The 12500-nt window shown below is 39.2% G+C and overlaps 1 protein-coding gene across 3 annotated transcripts in view; it reads left to right on the top strand.

The window, feature by feature from the left end:
• The window catches only part of pcdh1b (protocadherin 1b), a 135190-nt gene that overhangs the window by 120492 nt on the left and 2198 nt on the right, over positions 1–12500 (top strand). The window contains exon 5 of one of the 3 annotated variants that reach the window (XM_058397796.1): positions 10303–12500. This exon is cut by the window's right edge and continues 2198 nt beyond it. In XM_058397796.1, coding sequence (XP_058253779.1) covers positions 10303–10694 — 392 coding nt within the window. In that variant the 3' untranslated portion in view covers positions 10695–12500. Of the gene's footprint in view, positions 1–2758; positions 2967–3004; positions 4746–10302 lie in introns of those variants that run through there. The other 2 variants (XM_058397797.1, XM_058397798.1) reach the window with 2 other exon arrangements.

Below are 12500 nucleotides of genomic sequence, written 5' to 3'. Positions count from 1 at the left end.
GAACAGTATATGAGCAGTATATGAACAGTATTTGAGCAGTATTTAAGGAGTATTTGAGCAGTATATGAACAGTATATGAACAGTATATGAGCAGTATTTGAGCAGTATATGAACAGTATATGAACAGTATATGAGCAGTATTTGAGCAGTATATGAGCAGTATATGAACAGTATATGAACAGTATATGAACAGTATATGAGCAGTATATGAACAGTATATGAGCAGTATATGAGCAGTATATGAACAGTATATGAGCAGTATATGAGCAGTATTTAAGGAGTATATGAACAGTATATGAGCAGTATATGAGCAGTATTTAAGGAGTATATGAACAGTATATGAGCAGTATATGAACAGTATATGAGCAGTATTTAAGGAGTATTTAAGGAGTATATGAACAGTATATGAGCAGTATATGAGCAGTATTTAAGGAGTATTTAAGGAGTATTTGAGCAGTATATGAACAGTATATGAGCAGTATATGAACAGTATATGAGCAGTATTTAAGGAGTATTTAAGGAGTATTTGAGCAGTATATGAGCAGTATATGAACAGTATATGAACAGTATATGAGCAGTATATGAGCAGTATATGAGCAGTATATGAACAGTATATGAGCAGTATATGAGCAGTATATGAACAGTATATGAGCAGTATATGAGCAGTATTTAAGGAGTATATGAACAGTATATGAGCAGTATATGAACAGTATATGAGCAGTATATGAACAGTATATGAGCAGTATTTAAGGAGTATTTAAGGAGTATATGAACAGTATATGAGCAGTATATGAACAGTATATGAGCAGTATTTAAGGAGTATTTGAGCAGTATATGAGCAGTATATGAACAGTATATGAGCAGTATATGAGCAGTATATGAGCAGTATATGAACAGTATATGAGCAGTATATGAGCAGTATATGAGCAGTATTTAAGGAGTATTTGAGCAGTATATGAACAGTATATGAGCAGTATTTAAGGAGTATTTGAGCAGTATTTAAGGAGTATTTGAGCAGTATATGAACAGTATATGAACAGTATATGAGCAGTATTTAAGGAGTATTTGAGCAGTATATGAGCAGTATATGAACAGTATATGAACAGTATATGAGCAGTATATGAACAGTATATGAGCAGTATTTGAGCAGTATATGAGCAGTATATGAACAGTATATGAACAGTATATGAACAGTATATGAGCAGTATATGAACAGTATTTGAGCAGTATTTAAGGAGTATTTGAGCAGTATATGAACAGTATATGAACAGTATATGAACAGTATATGAGCAGTATTTAAGGAGTATTTGAGCAGTATATGAACAGTATATGAACAGTATATGAACAGTATATGAGCAGTATATGAGCAGTATATGAACAGTATATGAACAGTATATGAACAGTATATGAGCAGTATATGAGCAGTATTTAAGGAGTATATGAACAGTATATGAGCAGTATATGAACAGTATATGAGCAGTATATGAACAGTATATGAGCAGTATTTAAGGAGTATATGAACAGTATATGAGCAGTATATGAGCAGTATTTAAGGAGTATTTAAGGAGTATATGAACAGTATATGAGCAGTATATGAACAGTATATGAGCAGTATATGAGCAGTATTTAAGGAGTATTTAAGGAGTATATGAGCAGTATATGAACAGTATATGAGCAGTATATGAACAGTATATGAGCAGTATATGAGCAGTATTTAAGGAGTATTTAAGGAGTATTTGAGCAGTATATGAACAGTATATGAGCAGTATATGAACAGTATATGAGCAGTATATGAGCAGTATATGAGCAGTATATGAACAGTATATGAGCAGTATATGAACAGTATATGAACAGTATATGAACAGTATATGAGCAGTATATGAACAGTATATGAGCAGTATTTGAGCAGTATATGAACAGTATATGAACAGTATATGAAAAGTATATGAACAGTATATGAGCAGTATATGAGCAGTATATGAACAGTATATGAGCAGTATATGAGCAGTATATGAACAGTATATGAGCAGTATATGAACAGTATATGAGCAGTATATGAGCAGTATATGAACAGTATATGAGCAGTATATGAACAGTATATGAGCAGTATATGAACAGTATATGAGCAGTATTTAAGGAGTATTTGAGCAGTATATGAACAGTATATGAGCAGTATTTAAGGAGTATTTGAGCAGTATATGAGCAGTATATGAACAGTATATGAGCAGTATATGAACAGTATATGAGCAGTATATGAACAGTATATGAGCAGTATATGAACAGTATATGAACAGTATATGAACAGTATATGAACAGTATATGAGCAGTATATGAACAGTATATGAACAGTATATGAACAGTATATGAGCAGTATTTAAGGAGTATTTGAGCAGTATATGAGCAGTATATGAACAGTATATGAACAGTATATGAACAGTATATGAGCAGTATATGAACAGTATATGAGCAGTATTTGAGCAGTATATGAACAGTATATGAACAGTATATGAGCAGTATATGAACAGTATATGAGCAGTATTTGAGCAGTATATGAACAGTATATGAACAGTATATGAACAGTATATGAACAGTATATGAGCAGTATATGAACAGTATATGAGCAGTATTTGAGCAGTATATGAACAGTATATGAACAGTATATGAACAGTATATGAGCAGTATATGAACAGTATATGAGCAGTATATGAACAGTATATGAGCAGTATTTGAGCAGTAAGTGGTATTTATCCTCTTGTAGGTGGCGTATCGAAGCATGGCAGAGAGAAGGGGGCCAGCCAAAAGAGACTGCACTAAGCACTCGTCTTTTATTCAAACTCAAATCAGTGTGTTTGAATTTTTTCACCCTGAACATTTGAAGGAACACGTCTATCTCTCTCTCTGTCTTTCTTTCGCAACTACAAACTTTTTTCTTCTGGGGATAGAAATGTGCAGATGAACGGAAACAAATCGACAAATTTTGTGAAGTTTCTGAACTTTTTTACAGCTTTTTGGACTGTGTGTTCTTTAAGGACTTCAGAGCATCACATGACGAGGAAGGAATTTAGACATTTTGCTTCTTTTGTGTGAAGACATGCTGAAGATCTGTAGAGTAACTTACAGGTGAAAGGGTTCCACAGGTATGTCGTCTCTATCATCACCTCATCATAACAGCATGTTTTCACCTGAACACAGTATTCATCACTCGTTCCATTCCATCATCCCTCTTTATTTCCTCTTCTGTTTGTTTTCATCTCACTTTATTTGCATGATCTGCTTTAGTTGAGTGACACACAGCACTGAGCTCAGCTGAGCTAATCTTCTACTCATTAGTTTAGCTATCATTAATCTTACCTTGTTAAAGTAAATATTTTATTTAATCCTGTTTTTGACTGATCAGATTTAACATAAGCTCCACCCTCATTAGTTCCTGGATGTCTCTTCTCTTCTCTTCTCTTCTCTTCTCTTCTCTTCTCTTCTCTTCTCTTCTCTTCTCTTCTCTTCTCTTCTCTTCTCTTCTCTTCTCTTCTCTTCTCTTCTCTTCTCTACCCTTCCCTTCCCTTCCCTTCCCTTCCATTCCCTGATTTCAGTCCATTAACTTCATTCTTTTTTTTCCATTATTCATGGTTTTTCCTCTACACTTATATTTTGTTTTCTTTTATTCCCTCTGCTCTCATTTACTCCTATTTTCTCTCACTCTCTCTAGCTCTTATTTTAGTCTCTGTAATGTTCTCTGACCTCTAATCACATCACACTGCACAGACATTATTTTTCCTCCTGTCTGTCTGTCTGTCTGTCTCTCTCTCTCTCTCTCTCTCTCTCTCTCTCTCTTTCTCTCACTCTCTCACAAAGAGAGAGCAATTTCTTGGTTAAAATAAAGAGGCTGCTTGGTTTTCTCATCTCTACGTCAGAGACATTTCCGAAGGTCTTTAAGAAACAGAATGAACTGAAGGTCAGGACTAATTCATGTTCCTGCTGGTCCTCCAGAAGAACCCAGTAAGTGCTGTTGGAGAACCAGTGGTGGTTCTGTGAAGGACATGATGTGAATGTTGTGGATATTTTAACTGACATAAACCCTTAAATGCATGCAGGCTACTGTAACTGTTCAGAGTGGGTCAGTTTATTCAGAACGAAGATGTAAATTCTAATACATGATGTGGGTGGAGCTTATGAGTTCAGTGGGTGGGGTTTAGGGGTGTCAGGTCCAGGGTGTGCATTTAAGGCTTAAACAGTATTTATTAAGAGTCTACAATATAGAGATATATTCAAGTTGAAACACAATTGTTTGAATCTTCATTTATATATTTAATAATTAATATCTGTAGCCTTAAGACTTTAACTCTGAGATATGAAACTCTGTACACATGAATGTAATTTATATTCAGTCATTTTTACTGCAATAAAAGATGATTATCATTAAAGCTTATTCGGAATGATTCATTAAGTGTCACAAATAAAATGTGCTCATGAAGACTACAGCTGCAGTGTTTCAAATCCAGGTTTCACATCAAGTAACTCACTATAAAACACAGGTGTTAAATAACAAATTAATTATGTCATGTTATCTTATGTATATGTGTGTGTGTGTGTGTGTGTGTGTGTGTGTGGATGTGTTTCTGCCCTAGTTAGTCTGTTTTGCCCTTGTGTGTAGTGGCTCTATGCCCCATGGGGTCTACATTGTGTATGTGTACAAACACAGAGACACTCTCTCTCTCTCTCTCTCTCTCTCTCTGTTATCTGCCAGTAACTACTTAAAATCTCTTGAAGGCGACAGCCTCTGCATGTAGACTTCTGTGTTACACTCAGTAAAGCTCTGTCCCAGTAGAGCTCTATTACACTGTATCACTGTTACACTGTATCACTGTTACACTGTATCACTGTATCACTGTATCACTGTTACACTGTATCACTGTTACACTGTATCACTGTTACACTGTATCACTGTATCACTGTATCACTGTTACACTGTATCACTGTTACACTGTATCACTGTTACACTGTATCACTGTTACATTGCACTGTTACACTGTATCACTGTTACACTGTATCACTGTTACACTGTATCACTGTTACATTGCACTGTTACACTGTATCACTGTTACACTGTATCATTGCACTGTTACACTGTATCACTGTTACACTGTATCACTGTTACATTGCACTGTTACACTGTATCACTGTTACACTGTATCACTGTTACACTGTATCATTGCACTGTTACACTGTATCACTGTTACATTGCACTGTTACACTGTATCACTGTTACACTGTATCACTGTTACACTGTATCATTGCACTGTTACACTGTATCACTGTTAGACTGTATCACTGTATCACTGTTACACTGTATCACTGTTACACTGTATCACTGTTACACTGTATTCCTGTTACATTGCACTGTTACACTGTATCACTGTTACACTGTATCATTGCACTGTTACACTGTATCACTGTTACACTGTATCACTGTTACATTGCACTGTTACACTGTATCACTGTTACACTGTATCACTGTTACACTGTATCATTGCACTGTTACACTGTATCACTGTTACACTGTATCACTGTTACATTGCACTGTTACACTGTATCACTGTTACACTGTATCACTGTTACATTGCACTGTTACACTGTATCACTGTTACACTGTATCACTGTTACACTGTATAATTGCACTGTTACACTGTATCACTGTTACACTGTATCATTGCACTGTTACACTGTATCACTGTTACACTGTATCATTGCACTGTTAGACTGTGTCACTGTTACACTGTATCACTGTTACACTGTATCATTGCACTGTTACACTGTATCACTGTTACATTGCACTGTTACACTGTATCACTGTTACACTGTATCACTGTTACACTGTATCATTGCACTGTTACACTGTATCACTGTTACACTGTATCACTGTTACATTGCACTGTTACACTGTATCACTGTTACACTGTATCACTGTTACATTGCACTGTTACACTGTATCACTGTTACACTGTATCACTGTTACATTGCACTGTTACACTGTATCACTGTTACACTGTATCACTGTTACATTGCACTGTTACACTGTATCACTGTTACACTGTATCATTGCACTGTTAGACTGTGTCACTGTTACACTGTATCACTGTTACACTGTATCACTGTTACATTGTATCATTGCACTGTTACAATGTATCACTGTTACACTGTATCACTGTTACATTGTATCATTGTTACACTGTATCACTGTTACATTGTATCATTGCACTGTTACAATGTATCAATGTATCACTGTATCACTGTATCACTGTATCATTGCACTGTTACAATGTATCACTGTATCACTGTATCACTGTATCACTGTTACATTGTATCACTGTATCATTGCACTGTTACACTGTATCACCGTTACACTGTATCACTGTTACATTGCACTGTTACAATGTATCACTGTTACACTGTATCACTGTATCATTGCACTGTTACAATGTATCACTGTTACACTGTATCACTGTATCATTGCACTGTTACAATGTATCACTGTTACACTGTATCACTGTATCATTGCACTGTTACACTGTATCACTGAATGTTGTGTTATTACAGTTGTTACATGTTACACAACAGAGCAGCGCTCCTAATAATGTTCTCCATCACTCTATACTACATGCACTGTGGATCTATCACTGACTACTTACAATGAAATTTTACTCAGGGGTCAGAAATACACAGAATGAGACGGAGATGGGACGAAGGAGACAAAGGGGAGGATTTGGTGTGTGTGTGTGTGTGTGTGTGTGTGGTGCACTTTTTGTGTTGTTTTTCTATATTCTTTACTCTGTAATTCCCTGTACTGCTGTTCTGACCTTTCTACATGGCTGTGTCCCAAATCAAACTTCAGTGTGCTAAACTGTGTCAGAACTGTCCACTATCCATGACAAGCCAGTTTTCACTAGAGACCATTGAACAGTGAAGGAGGTGTGGCCTCTTCATCTGTCAGTCAAGTAAAGGAGGTGTGGCTTTTGTACCTGTCACTCTTGGTAATCAAGGGAACACGCACACACACTCTTTTCTCTTTTTGAGAATGAGAGCCGCGAGCATGCTGCTTATCACACACAGTGAGGGAAAGAATAAGAGTGTATTTAATAATGAATCAAATGAACACTGCACACACACACACACACACAGACACTGCAGTCTGTAGGGAGTGAAAGACAAAAGAATATATGATCACACCATCTGATTTTTACTGCTCTGATCTTTACAATAAGGATTTCAACGCTCAGTGTGTGTGTGTGTGGTTGGAAGAAGAACATGATTGATGTGGGGGGGGGGGGGGGATATATCACAGCGTCTGAACACCTGACCCACTGAGATAACATCACATACAAAAAGATAAAGGTTTTAGTCAGATGTGTGTATGTGTGTGTGTGTGTGTGTGTGTGCGGTACTTTAAGATTTTAAGACATATCTACATGAGCATACAAAACATTTTATGGTGTTATGTGTTTAACTATGCTGTTTGTTTTTTAATCCACATAATGTGTGTGTGTGTGTATGTGTGTGTGTGTGTGTGTTGATTATGCAGATCTGCTCACTGCGTCCAAGGCAAACATATGGTGCATCTCAAAACAAGATGTTCACTAGTCGTATGTTGCATTAAGGGATTCACTGCACACGCACACACACACACACACACACACACATACACACACACACACACACACACACACACACACACACACACACACACACACACAGACAGTGAGCTGCCATGCTGTAATTTTTTCATGGACTCTCATCCATGAACTTTGACCTTCTTCTCTCCTAGACAGAGAGATCAAAGAACAGACTTCATATGATTCTGTGGGTGTGAGAGAGAGAGAGAGAGAGAGAGAGAGAGAGACACAGAGGGTGAATGAAATGGAGAGAGAGAGAGAGAAAAAGAGAGAGAGAATAAGATGGAGAAAGAGAAAAAGAGAGATAGAGAGAGAGAGAGAGAGAGAGAGAGAGAGAGAGATGGAAAGAGAGAGAAATGGAAAGAGATTGCAGGGAGAGAAAGAGAGAGAAATGAAGAGAGACAGGAAGACAAGAGTTTGAGGGTAAGGAGAAAGTGGATCCCATCAGAATCTGAGGCCAAAAGAGGGCGTGTCCACAAGAGGGTGGGGCTTTGAGTTCAGATGAAACAGGACACAGAAAAAGTAGAGAGATGGACATTTTGGCCAGTACAATGAGAAGTGTGTGTTCTGGTTTTCTTCTGGTTCTGACTCTGTTCTGGTTCTGCTCTCCTCACCTTTCCTCTCCTTGGGTCTTTACACCTTCATTTCTCCTCATAAATAAAATAAATTATATTTCTGCCTCTGCATTTTGTCATCTTGCCTTGTCTCCTCATCTCTCATCTCCTCTCTTTTCTCATATTCTCTCCTTTTTCTTAAAAGTGTACATTAATTAATAGATAGCTAATTTAACCCCCCCCCTCTCTTTCTCACACACACACACACACACAAAGAATAATTTGTTTAATTGGGAATGAAGTCTGATAAAGTTTAATTAGCTCAGCCAAAGTTTCGGTACATCTGATACCAGAGGTCAGCGTTTTAAAAGGCAAGAAATCTGGACAATGAGGTATAATAAAGGTACAGTGACAGTGACAGGGGCTTCATCAGCTCAGGGGCTGCCCTTTCACTCAGGGAATTGTGGGATATCAGGATGGTGTGGTGCTAATTGTCATACCTACATGTACGGTTACATTACCTTGACCAGTTCCTGGGGCAGATCCCTGGCCACTTCTCTCTCTCTCTCTCTCTCTCTCTCTCTCTTTCTCTCTCTCTCTCTCTGGTTCAGAACTGATCTGGGATTTGAAGGCAGGAGATGAAAGTGTGCCAGAGTGGGATATTCCTCCTCCAAGTCTCTGATGGAAAGATGAAGAGAGCCAGAAACACACACACACACACACACCTGCTGTGTATCTGGTGTGTGAAGTAAAATCCCAGCAGGAAGTTTCATTGCTCTAAAGAAACTGTTGTTTAATCTGGGCATGTAGCAATCCTTTAATTCGTACAAGCTCCGCCCCCTGATTAGCAAAATAAAGACAAATTTTAAATTCATTATTTCATTTTTTCCCGAATTCATGTTCACATAACAGAGAGTTTTGAATATTCTCATGTTGTCTGTAAGCACTGAACAGGGACAGATGCTGTACATGGAGTAACTGCAACTCTCACACACTTTATGCTTCATGTTGTAGTAAATAAAGACAGAGGAAACGTACAGGACAGGAGCTCCGAGCATCAAATACACAAAGAAGAAGAAGAAGAAGAATTGCTGGATGCAAAAAAAAAATGTGTGACAATTTCAACTGAAATGATAAAAGTATTTTAAACATTTTTCACCCAGGAATTAAACTGTCCTGTGTGTAATGAAGCACCAGAGGCATTGGTTGCAGAATCCAGCAGCGGTTTATTTAGCAGCCGAATCAACAGGCAATAACGTGTTCGAGAAAACAAACACGAGACAAAACCGGAAAACACTGTAACAGGCAAACAAATCTGAAGCACAAAAACAGTACAAACATGGTCAGTGAAACGAGTGAGGTCATACACAATAATCCAACAACACAGGGCAAAATCAGTGGTCAAAGAACAAGCAGGGTCAAACACAGTAATCCAACAAAGAATCATGAATGTCCAATATGTCACCTAGGAACGATACTTCGTGTAGGTATGTGTGTGCATGCTGCTTAAATGTCTGTGGGAAACAGGAAATGGGTCATGTGACCGATTAAAACTCAGGTCCCTCTGATGTTCAGATTCCCGATGCGACGTGACACTGTGTGTGTGTGTCAGTGCTGCCCAAAGCAGCACATTTAGGGGAATAAATATTACCCATGAGTCTTTGCAGTTGAGGATGATGTGATGTCATGGCCTGAGGAAAGGTTAGCACATTCAGATTTCTGTGGCACAGGAAGTGTGACCTTTTACATCACACTGTTATTTTGGGTTTTGTGATAGTGTGCAATGTGGTGTGTGTGTGTGTGTGTGTTTACCATGAAGAGGGCCCAACAATAAAAGGGTTACATGCGTAACATTTTGATGTTTGGGACGTTTGCTTTTTTATTATGAACACAAAGGCCATTTTTAAGATTAACTTCTGGATTAATTTCTGGGTTATTTCAGGACTGATGATCACTAAAATGAAGTCAGATTGTGGATTTTAAATGTAAAATATAAATCTAATAAATGTTGCAGGTTTATTGAACCAGAGCAACAACAGATTTATTAAAATAATTTGTGATTATTTTCTTGTGTTTTGTTCCAGATCTGCGCTCGCTTCCCGACGTGGCGATGACGGGAAACTGTACTCGTGAGTGCAGCGAGTTCGGACACTCGGATTCTTGCTGGATGCCATCACCGAACCGCAACAACAAAATCTCCAAGAGTGCTTCGAAACTCTCCACCTTCGTGCCTTACCAAGATCGGGAGGCTCAGGAGACTCTGATGGCCAATGGAAGCCCCAAGCCCATGGGGGAGGAACTTGGGGGTGGGGCCACCAACAAAATGCCCAGCATTCGCTTCATGGCCCCGTACACTAGTGCCTACTCCGCAGGTGGCGAGGGGACGAAAGAGTGTGCCATGGAAGAAATCCCTCTGAGTCAAACAGCAGCAACTACGCCGTCCAGCCAGGGGTCCAAGAGAGAGATCTACCTGTGAAGAGTGAAGATAGATTGAGCGAGGGGTCGTTTAGGGGTCATCAGGGTCATCACCATCAACCCAAATGCACACAGGATTTACAGCAAGACCAAAACACTGGAACTGGTCAATCAGTAACTTGTCAGCTAATGAGATCAGTCAGGTTTCAAATCTCTGGGGTCCTGAAGAGTAAAAGGTCCTCGTGAAGGTCATCAGGGTTGTTCAGGTCATTAGGCTCGTTAGAATTCCTTCCCTTCACTTGAGTGTGCTTGAGATTGAGACTAAGTCAAAATATAAAGCTGAATGTGGAGATTTAGTTTTGGATAATTTTAGGGATTCTACCATGTGAATTTGGACAAATGGAGTTGTAATAAATTCTGTTAGTCCTGACACCTCCCCTTTCCCAAGCCACACCCTTAAGCAACTAACCAGTCCTTCACTTTGACCTTAACCGTGACCTGAACACACTCTCTGTGTCAGAAGATCCACTACCACCACCATGCTTCTCCTGTTCTCTCGCTTCATTTCCTGTCCTTGAATCCATTTTGTACTGAAGCAGTTTCGGAAGTCGACTTTGGGAATATCGGAGGATGGATTTTACACACTTTTAACTCTGATTCAGAATGTAAACATTTTTAATCCAATTTTTGTGATAATTTAATGTATGCTGTATAGGAACGGTTAAACATGAGTTTAGGTTAAATTACTGAAGTGTAAGTGCACAGTGTCCCTAAATCAACTACATCCAGGGCACTTCATCTGTCCACTTAAGCCAGCTTGCTGAAGGACACACACTGAACACACACACTGCGTTTCTTACAAAGAAAACCTCTGAGATGGAGAGAAACTCTCCCTCCTGGTGTACAGTGCTGTAAATATGCTCTGACCATGTGTGTGTGTTTGTGTGTGTGTATGTGTGTATGTATGAAGTTTGGAGAACGATGGATCTTCACCAGAAACGATGTAATTGGGATAAAACCAAATGCCTGGGGTTGACAGCGAATGGAAAGCAGCAGGTCGGTGTAATGCGATTAGTCAGGACTGAAACATTGCCACGGCATCCTTCAGGATCTAGAGTCGGGGTCGCCATGGACACCAGGTGGCTCCCAAACACACTTTCCACCACAAACTGTCTCTCTGTGTAAAAATACACACGAGTGTGAGAATGCCAGAGCTGTCTGAGAACATGTTACATTTGTGTGTGTGTGTGTGTGTGTGTGTGTATCTGAGATCAAAAGACTAAGAGACTCCACAAACAAAGCAATGAGATGAGAGCAATGATGTGTACAGGTCAGGACAGCGATGTGTGCTGTATGTGAGTTATAACAGGAATAAACCATATACTGGGTCTTCACACACACACGCACACATGCTCTCACACACACACACACACACACATGCTCTCACACGCACACATGCTCTCACACGCACACATGCTCTCACACACACACGCACACATGCTCTCACACACACACACACACACACATGCTCTCACACGCACACATGCTCTCACACGCACACATGCTCTCACACACACACACACACACATGCTCTCACACACACACACACACACATGCTCTCACACACACACACATGCTCTCACACACACACACACACACATGCTCTCACACACACACACACACACATGCTCTCACACACACACACACACACATGCTCTCACACACACACACACACACATGCTCTCACACACACACACACACACATGCTCTCACACACACACACACACATGCTCTCACACACACACACACACACACATGCTCTCACACGCACACACGCACACATGCTCTCACACGCACACATGCTCTC

Source organism: Hemibagrus wyckioides, linkage group LG08, assembly GCF_019097595.1.
Source record: "Hemibagrus wyckioides isolate EC202008001 linkage group LG08, SWU_Hwy_1.0, whole genome shotgun sequence".
NCBI lineage: Eukaryota > Metazoa > Chordata > Actinopteri > Siluriformes > Bagridae > Hemibagrus > Hemibagrus wyckioides.
Note: the sequence above shows the minus strand (reverse complement) of the source record. Positions and strands in the feature narration are given on the sequence as shown.